The 18,643-nt window shown below is 39.0% G+C and overlaps 1 protein-coding gene across 3 annotated transcripts in view; it reads right to left on the reverse strand.

Moving 5' to 3' along the window:
- RFX6 (regulatory factor X6) overlaps positions 1 to 18,643 on the reverse strand; it is a 123,323-nt gene that overhangs the window by 50,707 nt on the left and 53,973 nt on the right. For 2 of the 3 annotated variants that reach the window (XM_061427483.1, XM_061427481.1), the window contains exon 2: positions 1,728 to 1,884. In XM_061427483.1, coding sequence (XP_061283467.1) covers positions 1,728 to 1,882 — 155 coding nt within the window. In that variant the 5' untranslated portion in view covers positions 1,883 to 1,884. Of the gene's footprint in view, positions 1 to 1,727; positions 1,885 to 2,146; positions 2,656 to 18,643 lie in introns of those variants that run through there. The other variant, XM_061427484.1, reaches the window with a different exon arrangement.

The raw sequence follows: 18,643 nt of genomic DNA on the forward strand, positions 1-18,643 counted from the left end.
CCAAGTGCGTGAGGTGAAAGCTACAAGATGAGTTTCCTGGGATTTGGTTCCTTTTATCCTTTGTCACAGAAAGATGGAAATCCAAGTAAAATCTGCATACATAAAACCAAACACCTAGCTAAGAGTGAAAATTGAAGCTACTCAGGCAGATTTTTTCACTTTAATTTTTAATTCTAATTTTTAACATCCCCACTATAATCTATAATCGTAAGGGAAAATTATCAAAAGGTGAATAACTCCACTAGGTTTTTTAAAAACTATATATCTCTTTGGGAGGGGGTGAGAGTATGGAAAGTTCAAACAAAAATGATGACATTTTATAGCCTCAAAACATATGAAAATTACTGAGAAATACTCAACTATTTAAACTATATTTAAATGACACATATAATGTCCACTTTTTCACCCGGTGTTGGCATTGTTTTTGTCTTCAAAATACTGACTAATCCTAGACATAAATACAATCTTAATTTTGGATATGACTTTTTTCTTTAATTGTAATGTATTTATATTTATAAAATAAAAACCCAAATTTGTTTCCATTCACTCAAATTGAATGGAAGTGATCATTCAAAAAACCTTCATAATATATCTGAAGTCAAAACCTTTTTGCCCCAATTAACCTAAAGAAAATAGCTGTTTCCTAAATATTTAAGATAGTTAGCTCAATTATTTATTGCTCTAGTATATTCTTAACTAATAAATGAGATATCAACTTCAATAGATTAGCCGTAATTTTAGAAGGATATTAAGGTTGTACTTCAAATGTTTGGAAGAATTAAGGACACAATCACAAACATTTAGTATATGCAAATTGTAATTCAATGTTTAAATGAAATAAAATGTACTAGTTTTTATTAAGATACTGATTTTTCTATTGTATTTTTCTAAGATTTAGATCACATTTTACATATAAACAGATTGTGTAACTTATCAGCAAATAGACATTTTAACTTATTTGCATCCTATTTGGAATTTGGGAGGAAATTTCTTTACCCTACATAGGGAAGTTTAATATTATGTTTCTACTTTAGATTCCTCCTCCTTTTGAAACAATATTATAAAAGGTTCTGTAGGACCTTAGAGAGCCTATTGATAAACTCTTGGTTTTAGAAGATTTTCCACAAAATCTAATTAGTGATATTCACTGTAATAAATCATATATAAAAGCTACTTTTAAAATAGTTGAATATTTATTTAAGTTAATAGCACCATTTTAACTGATTGATCTATGTCTTCTAGTTCAAACATATTTCATCATATGGCTGAACTGATACACAATTGATACACAATTTTGAATTTGCGCTCTATAGTAAAAGGTAATGTTAAGATCCTTCCTCTTTTTAAGTTATTTTTAAGATTCATGTTTTATAAACATAAAAGTTTATGAGTTGATTGCATGTTGAACAAATAAGTTATTAAAAATTCATTATTGCTTACATTCAAAGAAATTACAATAATGAAACTACAACAAAGAAATTACAAAGAAGTTAGCCAATAGTGAACAAAGTGATGATTTTTATTTGCATTGCAGATCATTTTTCACCCGTACCAGGATATGTCTCTATACGAAACATTCAGTGAAAACAATTTTTGGATGAATTTCTAATTGGTCTTTTAAACTCCTCCAAGAAAGTTTGAAAACCAAATGGAGAAAAGCAAAGAATCTGAATATACTGACTTTAAAAATGCAACAGGTGTTATAGGTACCCTTGAGGGAGCCTTACCACTGCAGGGTGAGCTGGGTCTGCTTCTTTTTATCCTTCATAATCTGCGTGATGGTTTTCTTCTGTGAGAGGTGTGGATCGGTTGCTTTAGTTTTGCTGTCTGGATTATCCGCATCCTCTTCTTCGGAGGAAAAGTTACCATTGCTTAAATGCATTTCTGATTGCCAGTTGAAAAGACGATAAAGGAAAACAGCATATAAAATCAATTAATTAGCTCTAAATGTATCTTGGGGTCAAACGGGGTGGCCTATGGGGGTTCGGAGGAGTTATACAAAATCCCTTTGACTTAATTTCTATTCGACCAGCATTTTCCTAGGGGAAACACATGTACGTTTGCGATGTGTTTATCTTTATTATTGGAGGCCCTTTTAAAACTACATCCGAGTCCCAGTCACGTCCCGGGAGGGCAGAGCACTCACCGGATTTAACTCCCCCGGGCAGCTCCGGGTCGTCCGCTTTCTCCCCGCTGCCCAGCGCGCGCCCCGGCTGCGCTTCGGCCGCCAGGTACACCCGTTCTTCGGGGTAAACGAGCAAACCCTTGCCCAGGAGCTGCACACAACACTCCTGGACTTCGGGAGAAACCGGGGGAGAAGCCTGCGCCTGCAGGAAGGCGTCTTCCAGCTCCGGGAGCTTGGCCATCCTCCTGGCCGCCGAGACTTGGGCGCCCGGCGCTCGACCGGCGCCCAGCGGAGCCGGGAGGCCGGGGCGGGGCGGGGCGGGGCGGGGCTGCGGACCCGGGGCCGCTGGGGCGGAGACGGAGGCCGCGGCTCGGGATCCCCCGGGCGTCGCGGAGAAGGAAGGCCCGGCCCAGGTGCAGCTCTGACCGCCCAGGGAACCGGGTGGGCCGAGGCGGGACTGCCTGTCTCCACCTGTCTGCCATCCTGACAGATGCTCTGCTCAGAACTCACTTCCTCACCTGCGCGAGTCAAGCCTGAGCAATGAAGTCCCTTTCCCCACATCTCCTTCCCTCTGTTTCCTCTTCTCCCATCTTGAGCTGGGACTGAGGACACTTTTCACACCCAAAGCTCTCCAAAGAACCAAGAAAGCGACACTGTCATCTCGGGGGGGCGGGGAGGATGCCGAGGGAGGGGAGAAGCAACTCTCCCCACCTCTATTCTCAGATGACATCAAGGATGCTTCAGGGGACAGCCCTGAATCTGCACGCCCAGGCCGGAAGACGGGGACCTCAGAGCACCGCTCAGTCTTTGCATAACATGGCCTGGGTTGATTTATTCCCAGAGTAATCCTGGGCTGTGGGGGGCGGGGGGTGGTGAGGGGTCTTCTCAGTGACCGGGACAGACGCCATCTCGGCCCACAAGTGGCAAGACTGCCTTGCTCCCCAGCGCAGAATGCCTGCCTCTCTGCCCTCTGGGGATCTGGCTCTGAGCTTAGAGGAAAAGATGCATCCAGTCTCTACATATTTTGTCATTTAAACGCGTCCCTGACGATTCCTCACCCCTCGTACCTGGTGGTAGTGCAATGGACCATTGCGGAAATGAAAAAATGAGATTGCCACATTTCATTTCCAATCTAAAATGCCGAGATAGTCGCGTATGGGGGAAAATATCTTGTTCTCTCTTTAAGAAGAAATCAGTAGACTTGGGCTATGTGTTGCCCCATTGACACAGAATCCTTCCTTCCTTCCATCTTCTGTTCTTTTGACAGATATTGCCCTGTGCTTACTATCTATATGTTTGGTGCTCTCCAGAGAGAGCAAATATCTTGCTTTCATTCACACTTTTTCACCACAACCTGCAGCCTGCCATCCTCGTTTAAAACATTAGTAAGATAGATCACTCCTGAAATTTAACAATATTAAACTATATTATATCCAAATATAACATGGAAAAAGCAAAATGGGACCCAAAGTGGTGGATGGCTGAAGGGTGGATTATAGGTAGGAGTAAAACAATCTAAGAGTATTACTTTGTCAAAGTGGCTAAGATTATGAGTGTATTTGACCCTTACCCATTTTTCAGCATAACTTATGGGAAAGTCACCACTTCTGTGTCAGATATTTTCTTCTGGTACCTCCAGAGCCTGGATCTAGGTTGGGGCAATCCATCTATCCAGGCACCCAAAGCTTTAAGTCTATACCACCATCACTCCCTACAACCTTCAGTATCAGTCTCCTCTACCCAGTACCCCCTCTCTGCAAAGCCTCAGAGTTTTCTCAGTCCATGGGGCTCAGCCCTACAATGCTAAAGTTTAGAATGTCCCTTCTTTACAGAAACACCCTCAGACTCACTCTATAAAGGAAGTCCTAGTGGTTAAGTGTACACAGAAAGACTCTGTCCACTTGTATCACATAATCAGAAGAAAAACATTCAAGGAAAATTACTAGGATTTAAAAATAGCTTTTTAAAAATATCACTTGATGGCCAGGTTGTATGTGTGTGTGTATGTCATACGGACACTAAGTGAATATCTGGCAATTATCCAGTTGAATTGATCAGCGAAACACAAACCATTTAAGGCCCCAAGTGAATTTTTTGCTTTATTTTTAAGTAAACTCTTTCCCCCTAACAAAATAATATGTAAGTTCTGTGTGCTACTGGTCAGAAATAAAAACCTGAAAGACTTATCATAAGTAAAGAAATTGAATCAGTAATAAAAACATTTCCAACAATAAAAGCCTAAGACAAGAGGACTTGAATGCTGAATTATATCAAATGTTTAAAAAAGAGTTCATACCAATCCCTCTCAGATGCAATAAGAGTGGTGCTCTGAGAAGGGAAATAAAAAGCTTTATCATCCTAAATTGCCATTTGTGATTATCATAATTTGAGCTCCTAAGAACAATGATTTAGAGACATAAGACTGATAAGCAAGTAAAAAAAAAAATCCTAGGCAGGAAAATAGGTAAATACAGAAAATGATCTTTTAAAATAATGCTTCTAAACATTTTGTTTTTTATATTCCTTTAAGAAACTTGCATAAGCCATAGATTCTCTTCCCAGAAGATAAAAGCACATGCATACACTCACATACACACACATACAGAATTCTGTATGCATTACAGATCTCAAAGAATACCTGAAAAAGTTTACTGTTTGAATAAAACAGCCCAGCGATATACGAGAAAGAAGATTCTTGGAAGTTCCCAAATGAGAGTATCTTCATAACTGGAGGTACCACATTAAAGGGGAAAGGAATTTGGAGTCAGATACACTGGTACTCATTCTCCTAGTGACTCTGGGCACTTAACCTTTCTGTTCCTTTCTCTCTAAACTGGAAGAAATAGTAACTATCTGTAGCAGACCCATGGGTGCTTTCTCAGATCCTCTTGGGTCCCCCTTACATTTTTGAACCACCCTTTCTCCAGCTTCAACTTCCTTTTGTTTCCAGTAACCAGCTCTACCACCCACCACCTGAGACTCTTCTCTGGAGGAACTGCCCTTGGCTACCAGACCACCTTTGCCCATAGGCAGAGCCCCAGTACCTCAGTGTTTATACATCCCCTGGATAGCCCTTAGCCAATGACTGATGATTAAGGAAAATAAAAGCCTAGCTCATTGACCTCGTGGTGGATAAATACGAGCTGCAGTTTACAATCCAAAGTTCCTCTGTGGGATCAGGCTGAAGCATCATCTGCTGGACTATTTCTGGAAGCCTGTTTTTTTTTTTCCTTTTTTTTATTAGCTTTTTAAATTAAAGGATAATCAGTTTACAATATTATGATGGTTTTTGCCATACTTCAACATGAATCTGCATTAGGTATCCATATGCCCCCTCCCTCTTGAAAGCCTCCCACTTTCCTCCCCATCCCACCCCTCTAAGTTGTCAGAGAGCACTGGCTTTGGGTTCCCTGCATCATCCATCGAACTCCCACTGTCTTCTCTTTTGCATATGGTGATGTATATGTTTCAATGCTATTCTCTCATATCATCCCACCCTCTCCTTCCCCCAACTGTGTCCAAAATGTCCATGTCTTCTTTCCTGCCCTGCAAGTAGGATCGCCAGTACTATCTAGATTCCATATACATGTGTTAATACATGATATTTGTCTTTTTCTGACTTAACTTCACTTTGTATAATAGGCTCTAGGTTCTTCCACCTCATTAGAACTAACTCAAATGCATTCCTTTTTATAGTTGAGTAATATTCCATTGTGTATATGTACCACAACTTCCTTATCCATTCATCTGTTGATGGACATCTAGGTTGTGGAAACACATTCTTATTTGGCTTCTTCCTCTTCTCTGTCCTGCCCCATCCCTTGTTTCTTCTCAAAACTGTGTCTTAAAAATCACATTTATAGATGACTGCTTGACTCATGTTCTGCCAACATAAGATACCACACTATAGCACAGATGTAAGAATTAAATAAAATATCGTGAAAAAGAACCTAGGTGTGTTCTTTATTATGACAGTGACTGGAACAGTTAAGCACAATAAAAGGTATCTAATAGTTTTTTTTCTGAAACTTTAGATCTTTTTTAGCACCATAGGCAAAAAAGAAAAAGAAATTTTCTCTTTCATTGCAGAATGATTCTGAGAAACATTTTGCTCCTTGCCCAGACTCTTTCTGGGCTTTGAATTTGATGCTCTTCTTCACACTTTTAATATATACAAAAATTAACTCAAAATGAATCAGAGACCTAAATATAAGAGCTAAAACTGTACAACTCTTAAAAGGAAATCTAAGTGTAAATCTTCATGACCTTAGAGTAAGCATATATTTCTTAAATAGAATACCAAAAGCACAGCAACAAACAGAAAAAGATGAACTGCACTAAAATGTGTACATCAAGGAACACACTATCAAGAAAGTGAAAACACATGGAATGACAAAACGTTTAAAATCACTTACCTCATAAAGATCTAGTACCCAAAATGTCTGAATAATTGTTATAACTCAACAATGAAAAGATAGTAGCCCAATTTATAGACGGACCAAAGATTTGAATAGACATTTCTCCAAAGAAAGTAAACCAATGTCCAATAAGCACATGAAAGGATGTTCAACATCATTATCCTTAGGGAAATGCAAATCAAAACCACAATGAGATAGCACTTTACTCCCATTAGGATGGTTATAATTTTTTAAAGGAAAAGGAAAGTAAGATATAGAGAAACTGAAAGTCTCATACATTGCTGGTGAGCATGTAAAATGCAGCCATTGTAGAAAACAGTTTGGCAGTCCCTCTAATATTTAAACATGAAGCTACTCTTCGTGGTTGTTCAGTTGCTAAGTCACGCCCAACTCTTTGTGACCCCGTGGACTGCAGCACACCAGGTTTTCCTGTCGTTATCTCCCAGAGTTTGCTCAAACTCATGTCATGTCATATCATGGAGCTACTATATGACCCAATAATTCCATTCTTATATATTTACCCAAAAGAACAGAAAACAGAAAACACCAAAACATAAATACAAATGTTTGTAGCAAAATTATGCATAATAGTCAAAGCAGATACCACCCAGTGTCTATCACTATGGAGTAGATTAATAAAATGTGGCATATTCATTCAAAGGAATCATACTTAGCTATAAAAATAACGAAGAACTTATATATACTACAATATGGGTGAAAATTGAAAATCTAATGGTAAATGAATGAAGTCAAATATAAAGGCCACATATTGTATGAGTCCATCTATATGAAATGTCCAGAATAAACAATTCCATAAAGACAGAAAGTAGATTAGTGATTGTGAGTGACTGGAGGTGGGGTATTGGGAAGTGACTGCTTAACGTATATAGGGTTTCCTTTGTGGGTAATGAAAACATTCTGGAATTAGTAGAGTTGGTTGCACAACATTGTGAATATGTTAAAAAAAAAAAAACAAAACACTGAATCATATACTTCAAAATGGTTAAAATGGTGGATTTTATCTCAATAAAGAAAAAAATTTAAATAGGCAAGTTCAGTGTTATAAGGATACCTTACCAGATAACAATGACTATTTAATCCAATATTTGCTATGAAGAAAACTGAAAGTTTGGAAAAACTTCCCAGGCTTATTCTTAAAATATGAGCTATTTCTTTAGCTACCGTCCTATAGATTTCAATCAATTATGTCTACATATTTCTTCAAGTCTAATTCCTTTGTCCTTCAGTCTTGATTATGCCAGGTTAATCTTATTTCTTCTTTCCTTCCTACCTTCCTTTTTCCCTTCCTTCCCGCCTTCCTTCATCACTTCCTCTCTCTCTTTCTTTCTTGTCCTTATTGCATGTAGGATGAGAAAGAAGTACTAGAAAACAAAGAACATGGAGGAGAGAAAGAAAGAAAAAGAAGGGTCAAGAAATGGTTGAGAGGATTGAGGGAGTCAGTAAAAACAACAAAGAGATAATATGTCCCATTGAGGGCATATACTCTGAGAAAACCATAATCAAAAGACACATGTGCCTCACTGACCATAGCAGCATTGCTTACAATAGCCAGGACATGGAAGCAACCTAAATGTCCATCAACAGATGAGTGGATAAGGAAGATGTGGTACATATAGACAGTGGAATGTTAGCCATAAAAAAGAATGAATTTGAGTCAGCTCTAGTGAAGTGGATGGACCTAGAGCCTGTTAAACAGTGAGGTGTGTCAGAAAGGGAAAAACAATTATAGTATATTAACACTGCTGATGCTGCTGCTAAGTCACTTCAGTCGTGTCCGACTCTGTGTGACCCCATAGACGGCAGCCACCAGGCTCCCCCATCCCTGGGATTCTCCAGGCAAGAACACTGGAGTGGGTTGCCATTTCCTTCTCCAATGCATGAAAGTGAAAAGTGAAAGTGAAGTTGCTCAGTCGTGTCCGACTCCCAGTGACCCCATGGACTGCAGCCCACCAGGCTCCTCCATCCATGGGATTTTCCAGGCAAAGCACTGGAGTGGGGTGCCATTGACTTCTGTATGGAATTTAGAGAAGCAATATTGATGAATCTATTTGCAGGGAAAGGATGGAGACAGAGATGTGGAGAATGGACTTGTAGACACAATAGGGGAGGGAGAGAGTGGGATGAATGAAGGAGGTAGCATCAACATATATACACTATCAGAAATAAGATGGATAGCTGGTGAGAAGTTGCTGTGCAGCACGGAAAGTCCAGTCTGGGGCTCTGTGATAACCTAGAGGGATGCGCTGGGGGAGAGGGGAGGGAGGCTACAGAGGAAGGGGATGTATGTGTAATTACGGCTGATTTGCATTGTTATATGGCAGAAACTGGAGAAGGCGATGGCACCCCACTCCAGTACTCTTGCCTGGAGAATCCCATGGATGGAGGATCCTGGTGGGCTGCAGTCCATGGGGTTGCGAAGAGTCAGACACCAACACAACAGTGTAAAAATTTTTTTTCAATATTTAAATAAAAAATAGAAAAAAAAAGAAAAAGGATATGTACAGTTGGTTAGAACATTGTAGATTACTCCTCTTTACATGTAGGCAGAACCACTTTTTTTTTTCACAATTGCAAATCAATATAAGATGCCAATTAATTGGGAAAAATCCAAGTAAGGGGGTTCAAGAAAACTATAATGAGATTTCATCTGAGCAGTGATCAGGACTGGGAAAGGGAATGTGCCCTTGGAAATAAGGTAAATGGCAGATACTAATGTTATCAAATTGCCAACATCCATTGGATTATAGAGAAAGCAAGAGAATTCCAGAAAAAAACATCTACTCTGCTTCATTGACTATGCTAAAGCTTTTTACTGTGTGGAACACAACAAACTGGGAATTCTTAAAGAGATGGGAATACCAGACCACTTTACCTGCCTCCTGCAAAACCTGTATGCAGGTCAAGAAGCAACAGTTAGAACTGGACATGGAACAACACGCTGGTTCCAAATTAGGAAAGGAGTACGTCAAGGCAATATATTGTCATCCTGCTTATTTAACTTATATGCAGAGTACATCATGCGAAATGCTGGGCTGGATGAAGCACAAGCTGGAATCAATATTGCCGGGAGAAATATCAATAACGTCAGATACGCAGATAACACCACCTTTATGGCAGAAAGTGAAGAGGAACTAAAGAGCCTCTTGATGAAAGTGAAAGAGAAGAGTGAAAAAACTGGCTTGAAACTCAATATTCAAAAAACCAAGATCATGGCATTTGCATTTCAAGGCAAATAGATGGGGAAACAATGGAAACCATGACAGACTTTATTTTCTTGGGCTCCAAAATCACCTCAGATGGCGACTATAGCCATAAAATTAAAAGACGCTTGCTCCTTGGAAGAAAAGCTATGGCCAACCTAGACAGCATATTAAAATGCAGAGACATCACTTTGCTGAAAATGTTCATGTAGTCAAAGCTAAGGTTTTTCCAATAGTCATGTATGGAAGTGAGAGTTGGACCATAAAGAAGGCTGAGGATGCTTTTGAACTGTGGTGCTGGAGAAAGCTCTTGAGAGTTCCTTGCAGAATTACCATAAGGAGATCAAACCAGTCAATCCTAAACGAAATCAATCCTGTATATACATTGGAAGGACTGATGCTGGAGCTGAAGCTCCAAAACTCTGGCCACCTGATGCAACTCATTAGAAAAGACACTTTTGCTGGGAAACAATGAAGGCAGGAGAAAGGGACGCCAGAGGACGAAATGGTTGGATGGCATCACTGACTCAATGGACATGAGTTTGAGCAAGCTTAGGGAGATGGTGAAGGACAGGGAAGCCTGGCATGCTGCAGTCCATGTGGCAAAGAGTTGAACATGACTAAGTGACTGAACAACAACAACAAAATGTTATTTGATCTCCATTTAATTTATTTAATGTCTCCAGGTAGTGGTAGTCATAAAGAACCCACCTGCCAATGCAGAAGACATGAGACATCAGTTCCATTCCTGGGTTGGGAAGAGCCCCAGAAGAGGAAATGGCAACCCACTTCAGTATCTTTGCCTGGAGAATCCCATGGACAGAGGAGCCTAGTGGGCTACAGTCCATGGGGTCACAAAGAGTCAGACATAACTGAAGCAACTTGGCATGCACACACTACTTATTTAAGGGCTTCCCTGGGGGCTCAGTCCATGAAGAATCCTCCTGCAATGCAGGAGACCTCCCACAGTGCGATAGACCAGGGTTCAATCCCTGGATTGGAAAGATGCCCAGGAGAAGGGCATAGCAACCCACTCCAGTATTCTTGCTTGGAGAATCCTGTGGAGAGAGGAGCCTGGTGGGCTACAGTCCATAGGGTTGCAAAGAGTTGGACACGACTGAAGTGACTTAGCACGCAATATTATTTAAAGGAAGGATTAACATTGCCTCGTGACAGGTCTTGCATGAAAAAGAAATGTTATTTTCCTGGTTGCAGTTTTTAGGAACTATGAAGGAAAATAAAAGGTATTTTCTATGTAAAATAGTCACTCAGCTTCTTGTTTGACTCTGAGCCAGAACTCACTGTAGCTACTGCCAAAGACAGTTACCAGACAATTTTGTAAATAACAGTTAACTCTTTTACCACTATCATTCCAAAGATGTGATTAAGCTTGAATTGAGGTCAAGAGCTAATAACTCAGTCCTGAACCAGAAGTGACTCTACTGAGAGAGTGCTTCTCAACCACATTCAAGTGTCTAGACATGTCCCTAGATTTTCCTTAGGGTTGTTCTTCTTGCCTTGTAACTCTCCATACTATAAACCCTGCAAATATGCTTATTTCTTATTCAATATGTAGTTTGGAAAGGTAAAAATGCCAGGATAGACAGTACATAGATACATGTTACGTTACTCTATTTTTTTCTAGATCAAAACTGTTTCAAAAAAAACTTTTTTGAAGCAGGGTAAATTTTATCTTTAGTAAAAGTTGACCTATGTTTTAAAAAAATTTTATTTATTTTTATTGAAGGATAATTACTTTACAGAATTTTGTTGTTTTCTGTCAAGCCTCAACATGAATCAGCCATCAGTTCAGTTCAGTTGCTCAGTCGTGTCCGACTCTTGGCGACCCCGTGAATCGCAGCACACCAGGCCTTCCTGTTTATCACCAACTCCCGGAGTTTACTCAGACTCACGTCCATCGAGTCAGTGATGCCATCCAGCCATCTCATCCTCTGGTGTCCCCTTCTCCTCCTGCCCCCAATCCCTCCCAGTATCAGGGTCTTTTCCAATGAGTCAACTCTTCACATGAGGTGGCCAAAGTACTGGAGTTTCAGCTTTAGCATCATTCCTTCCAAAGAAATCCCAGGGCTGATCTCCTTCAGAATGGACTGGTTGGATCTCCTTGCAGTCCAAGGGACTCTCAAGAGCCTTCTCCAACACCACAGTTCAAAAGCATCAATTCTTCAGCACTCAGCCTTCTTCACAGTCCAACTCTCACATCCATACATGACCACAGGAAAAACCATAGCCTTCACTAGATGGACCTTTGTTGGCAAAGTAATGTCTCTGCTTTTGAATATGCTGTCTAGGTTGGTCATAACTTTCCTTCCAAGGAGTAAGTGTCTTTTAATTTCATGGCTTCAGTCACCATCTGCAGTGATTTTGGAGCCCCAAAAATAAAGTCTGACACTGTTTCCACTGTTTCCCCATCTATTTCCCATGAAGTGATGGGAATCAGCCATAGATATACATATATCCCCTCCCTTTTGAACCTCCCTCCCAACTCTCACCCCAACCCACTCCTCTAGGTTGATACAGAGCCCCTGTTTGAGTTTCCTGAGCCACACAGCAAATGCCGGTTGTCTATCCATTTTACATACAGTAATGTAAGTTTCCATGTTACTCTTTCCATACATCTCACCCTCTCCTCCCCTCTCCCCCTGTCCTTAAGTCTATTCTCTATGTCTGTTTCTCCATTGTTGCCCTGTAAATAAATGCTTCAGTACCATTTTTCTAGATTCCATATATATACATTAGAATATGATATTTATCTTTCTCTTTCTGACTTACTTCACTCTGTATAATAGATTCTAGTTTCAGCCACCTCATTAGAACTGACTCAAATGTGTTCATTTTTATGGCTGAGTAATATTCCATTGTGTATATGGACCACAACTTCTTTATCCATTCATCTGTTGATGGACATCTAGGTTGCTTCCATGTTCTAGCTGTTGTAAATAGTGCTGCAATAAACAATGGGATACGTGTGTCTTTTTCAATTTTGGTTTCCTCAGGTGTATGCCTAGGAGTGGGATTCCTGGGTCATATGGTGATTTTATTACTAGTTTTTAAGGAATCTCCATACCATCTTCCATAGTGGCTGTATCAATTTACATTCCCACCAACAATCTAAGAGTATTCCCTATTCTCCACACCCTCTCCAGCATTTATTGTGTGTAGACTTTTTGATGATGGCCATTCTGACCGGTGTGAGGTGATATCTCATTGTAGTTTTGATTTGCATTTCTCTAATAGTTGGGGGCAGGAGAAGGGGACACCAGAGGATGAGATGGCTGGATGGCATCACTGACTCGATGGATGTGAGTCTGAGTGAACTCCGGGAGTTGGTGATGGACAGGGAGGCATGGCGTGCTGCGATTCATGGGGTCACAAAGAGTCGGACACGACTGAGTGACTGAACTGAACTGAACTGAATAGTGAGCAATGTTGAGCATCTTTTCATGGGTCTGTTAGCCATCTGTATGTCTTCTTTGGAGAAATGTCTGTTTAGGTCTTTTTCCCACTTTTTGATTGGGTTGTTTGTTTTTCTGGTATTGAGTTGTATGAGCTGCTTGTATATTTTGGAAATTAATCCTTTGTCAGTTGTTTCATTTGCTACTATTTTCTCCCATTCTGAGGGTTGTCTTTTCACCTTGCTTAGTTTCCTTTGCTGTGCAAAAGCTTTTAGGTTTAATCAGGTCCCATTTGTTTACTTTTGTTTTTATTTCTGTTACCCTAGGAGGTGGGTCATGGAGGATCTTGCTTTGATTTATGTCATTGAGTGTTCTGCCTGTGTTTTCCTCTAAGAGTTTTATAGTTTCTGGTCTTTAGGTCTTTAATCCATTTTGAGTTTGTCTTTGTGTATGGTGTTAGGAAGTGTTCTAATTTCATTCTTTTACATGTAGCTGTCCAGTTTTCCCAGCACCATTTATTGAAGAGGCTGTCTTTGCCCCATTGTATATTCTTGCCTCCTTAATAAAAAATAAGGTACCCATAGGTGCATGGGTTTATTTCTTGGCTTTCTGTCTTGTTCCTTTGGTCTATATTTCTGTTTTTGTGCCATACCATACTGTCTTGATGACTGTAGCTTTGTAGTATAATCTGAAGTCAGGAAGGTTGATTCCTCCAGTTCCATGCTTCTTTCTCAAAACTGCTTTGGCTATTCGGGGTCTTTTGTGTTTCCATAAGAATTGTGAAACTTTTTGTTCTAGTTCTGTGAAAAATGCCATTGGTAATTTGATAGGGATCTCATTGAACCAGCAGATTGTATTTGGTTGGATAGTCATTTTCTCAATATTGATTCTTCCTACCCAGGAACATGGAATGTCTCTCCATCTGTTTATGTCATCTTTTATTTCTTTCATTAGTGTCTTATAATTGTATACAGTTCTTTTGTCTCCTTAGGTAAGTTTATTCCTAGATCTTTTAATTCTTTTTGTTGTAATAGTGAATGGGATCAATTCCTTAATTTCTCTTTCTGATTTTTCATTATTAGTATATAGAAATGCAATTGATTTGTGTATTGATTTTGTATCCTGAAACTTTGCTAAATTCACTGATTAGCTCTAATAATTTTCTGATACTATCTTTAGGGTTTCTTATGTACAGTATCATGTCATCTGCAAAGAGTGAGAGCTTTACTTCTTTTCCTATCTGGATTCCTTTTATTTCTTTTTCTTCTCTGATTGCTGTAGCTAGGACTTCCAGAACTATGTTGAATAATAGTGGCAAAAGTGGACACTCTTGTCTTGTTCCTGATCTTAAGTGGAATGCTTTCAGTTTTTCACCATTGAGAATAATGTTTGCTGTAGGCTTATCATATATGGCCTTAACTATGTTGAGGTAGGTTCCTTATATGCCCATTTTTTGAAGAGTTTTGATCATAAATGGGTGCTGAATTTTGTCAATGGCTTTTTCTGTATCCATTGAGATTATCATATGGTTTTTATATTTCAATTTGTTAATATGGTGTATAACATTGATTTGTGTATATTGAAGAATCCTTGCATCCCTGGATGAAAGGATGCAACCCAACTTGATCATGGTGTATGAGCTTCTTGATGTTTTGCTGAATTCTGTTTGCTAAAATTTTGATGAGGATTTTTGCATCTATGTTAATCAGTGATATTGGGCTGTAGTTTTCTTTTTTTGTGTTGTCTTTGTCTGATTTTCATATCAGGGTGATGGTGGCCTCATAGGGTGAGTTTGGAAGTGTTCCTTCCTCTGCAATTTTTTGAAAGAGTTTTACAAGGATAGGCATTAGCTCTTCTCTAAATGTTCGATAGAATTCTCCTGTGAAGCCATCTGGTCCTGGGCTTTTGTTTTTTGGGAGATTTTTGATCACAGTTTCAATTTCAGTGCTTGCAATTGGGTTGTTCATAATTTCTATTTATTCCTGGTTCAGTCTTGGAAAATTGAACTTTTCTAAGAATCTGTCCATTCTTTCAGTTTATCAATTTTATTGCCATATGGTTGTTCATAATAGTCTCTTATAATCCTTTGTATTTCTGCATTGTCTATTGTAACCTCTCCTTCTTCATTTCTAATTTTGTTGATTTGATTCTTCTCTCTTTTTTTCTTGATGAGTCTGGCTAAAGGTTTGTCAATTTTGTTTATCTTCTCAAAGAACCAGCTTTTGGTTTTATTAATCTTTGCTATTGTTTCTTTCATTTCTTTTTTGTTTATTTCTGCTCAGACCTTCATGATTTCTTTCCTTATACTAATTTTGGCTTTTGTTGTTGTTGTTCTTTTTCCACTTGTTTTAGATATGAAGTTAGGTTGTCTATTTGATGTTTTTCTTGTTTCGTGAAGTAGGATTGTATTGCTATAAACTTCCCTTTTAGAACTGCTTTCACTGTACTCAAAGGTTTTAAGTTGTCATGTTTTCATTGTCATTTGTTTCTAGGAGTTTTTTGATTTCCCTTTTGAGTTCTTCATTAACTTGTTGGTTATTTAGAAACATGTTGTTTAATCACCATGTATTTGTGTTTCTTACAGTTTTTTTCTTGTAATTGATATCTAGTCCCATAGCACTGTGGTCAGAGAAGATGCATGATACGATTTCAATTTTCTTAAATCTACTGAGGTTTGATTTGTAACCCAAGATGTGGTCTATCCTGGAGAATATTCCATGTGCACTTGAGAAGAAGGTGTATTCTCCTGCATTTGGATGGAATGTCCTGAAGATATCAATGAGATCCATCTCATCTAATGTGTCATTTAAGACTTGTGTTTCCTTATTAATTTTCTGTTTTGATGATCTGTCCATTGGTGTGAGTGGGTGTTAAAATCTCCTACTATTATTGTATTACTGTCAGTTTCTCCTTTTATGTCTGTTAGTGTTTGTCTTATGTATTGAGGTGCTCCTATGTTGGGTGCATAGATATTTACAATTGTTATGTCTTCCTCTTGGAAGAGGAAGACATAACATGTCTTCCCCTTGATCATTACGTAGTGCCCTTCCTTATCTCTTGTAATATTCTTTATTTTAAGGTCTATTTTGTCGGAAATGAGGATTGCTACTCCAGGTGATAAAACAAAGGTCTGGACTAGGAAAATGGCAGTGAAAACAGAAAAGAAAGGAGTGATTCAAGAACATATTGAGGATGCATACATGGTGATGGTGATAGAATTTTTACGGTATTAGCTCCTAATGATTCATGAATTCTCCATCCATGCCTTTGGGAAATCCCCTCCTATGTTGAGTCTGAACATATCTATTAGCAAACATGCAAACAGAGTCTTGAAAAGCACTTAATATATATTGAATCTCCACTTCTCCTGATGATGCTGGAAACCTTAAAACAACACTACATGGCCAAGCCCAGGCTAGCCTGCTGGAGACACGTCAGACCCATCACTCCAGTGACACCCAGAATTAATTAATAACAAGAACCAACTGCTAGACATGTAAGTGATCCAAAAGAAGCCATTCTGAGGTAACTAGTCTCCAGCTAACTTGCCAGTTGAGTGAAGCTTCATGAGTGAGTCTCAATGAAGTCCAGCCCAGCTGAGCTCAACCCAAATAGCTGACCTATAAATTTGTGCACTAATAAACGATTGTGGCTTTAAGCCAGTAAAGTTTGGGGTGGTTTGTTACACATCAAAAACTCGCTGATTTAATGATGGATTGGTTATAGCTTTGCATATCGCCAAAAGTTGGTTGAACTTTTAGATACTTTAGAAGTAGCAGTAGCGCATGGGAAAAGCGATTTGGCTAGTATATGTGGACCAATTTTTATTATTTGGTTTTCATGGGGTTTTGGTTTGTGTGTATTCTTTTTAAGATAGGGAAGAATAGAACTCAAAGGTGAGGGAGATTTTGAGTAATAAAACTTACTTCAAAAAGTTCAAATAAAGATTAAATTCAAAAATATACACAAAAACATCAAATGAAAAATAACCATTACAAGTCTACATATGCAAACTATACATATTTTATTTTTTTACTTGACTTTTTAAGGAAATTCACACTAAACACACAGAGAGATCTACATATGCATCCCATTTTCCAGAGAAACAATATGGAGTGCCCAGTACAGTAAAACAGCTCTGTAAAGTTTCTGGCTACAAGTGGAATATAATTTTCAGAGGCACATCTCCTTCCATCCCCAAAACCAGCAAATTCTGCACTTGCTTCTTCAAAGTGAACAGTCTGTACAGAGACACACTCTATGGATATATGCAGAAAAATATAAGTGTGCACACTAAACCCTCTGAATAAATTAAGCACGTTTGAGGGCTAAACAAACTCTATTCATTTGAAAACTTTTTGTTACAGTATTATACTTACCACACATTTTCCTAGTGGCCTTGCGGCTGAAGTGCCTATTATTTCAGATAAATAAATTATGTAAAAATATGTTATTTAGTCAACATTTACTTTCAAAATATAATGTGTAGTAAATAAAATGAAGACAATAAAGTGCCCCAGGGCAAAAAAATAAATAAAAGCAAAAATAAACAAATGGGACCTAATCAAACTTATAAGCTTTTGCACAGCCAAATAAACCATAAACGAAAAAGACACTCTACAGAAAGGAAGAAAAAATTCACAAACAACGTGAAAGACAGGGGCTTAATTTCCAAAATATACAAACAGCCCATAGAGCTCAATAACAAGAAAACCAAGTAACCCAATCAAAAAATGGGCAGAAAACCTAAATAGACATTTCTCTGAAGAAGATATACAGATGGACAATGGGTACATGAAAAGATGCTCAAAATTGCTATTATAATTGGAGACATGCAAATCAAAACTACAATGAGGTATCACCTCACATTAGTCAGAATCAGTTCAGTTTAGTTCAGTTGCTCAGTTGTATCTGACTCTTTGCGACCCCATGAATTGCAGCACGCCAGTCTCCCTGTCCATCACCAACTCCCGGAGTCCACTCAAACTCATGTCCATAGAGTTGGTGATGCCATCCAGCTTTCTCATCTTCTGTCGTCCCCTTCTCCTCCTGCCCCAATCCCTCCCAGCATCAGGGTCTTTTCCAATGAGTCAACCCTTTGCATGAGGTGGCCAAAGTACTGGAGTTTCAGCTTTAGCATCAGTCCTTCCAATGAACACCCAGGACTGATCTCCTTTAGGATGGACTGGTTGGACCTCTTTGCAGTCCAAGGGACTCTCAAGAGTCTTCTCCAACACCACAGTTCAAAAGCATCAATTCTTTGGCTCTCAGCTTTCTTCACAGTCCAACTCTCACATCCATACATGACCACTGGAAAAACTATAGTCCTGACTAGACAGACCTTTGTTGGCAAAGTAATATCTCTGCTTTTGAATATGCTATCTAGGTTGGTCATCACTTTCCTTCCAAGGAGTAAGCATCTTTTAATCTCATGGCTGCAGTCACCATCTGCAGTGATTTTGGAGC

The sequence above is a fragment of the Bos javanicus genome, chromosome 9 (assembly GCF_032452875.1).
Source record: "Bos javanicus breed banteng chromosome 9, ARS-OSU_banteng_1.0, whole genome shotgun sequence".
Classification (NCBI taxonomy): Eukaryota; Metazoa; Chordata; class Mammalia; order Artiodactyla; family Bovidae; genus Bos; species Bos javanicus.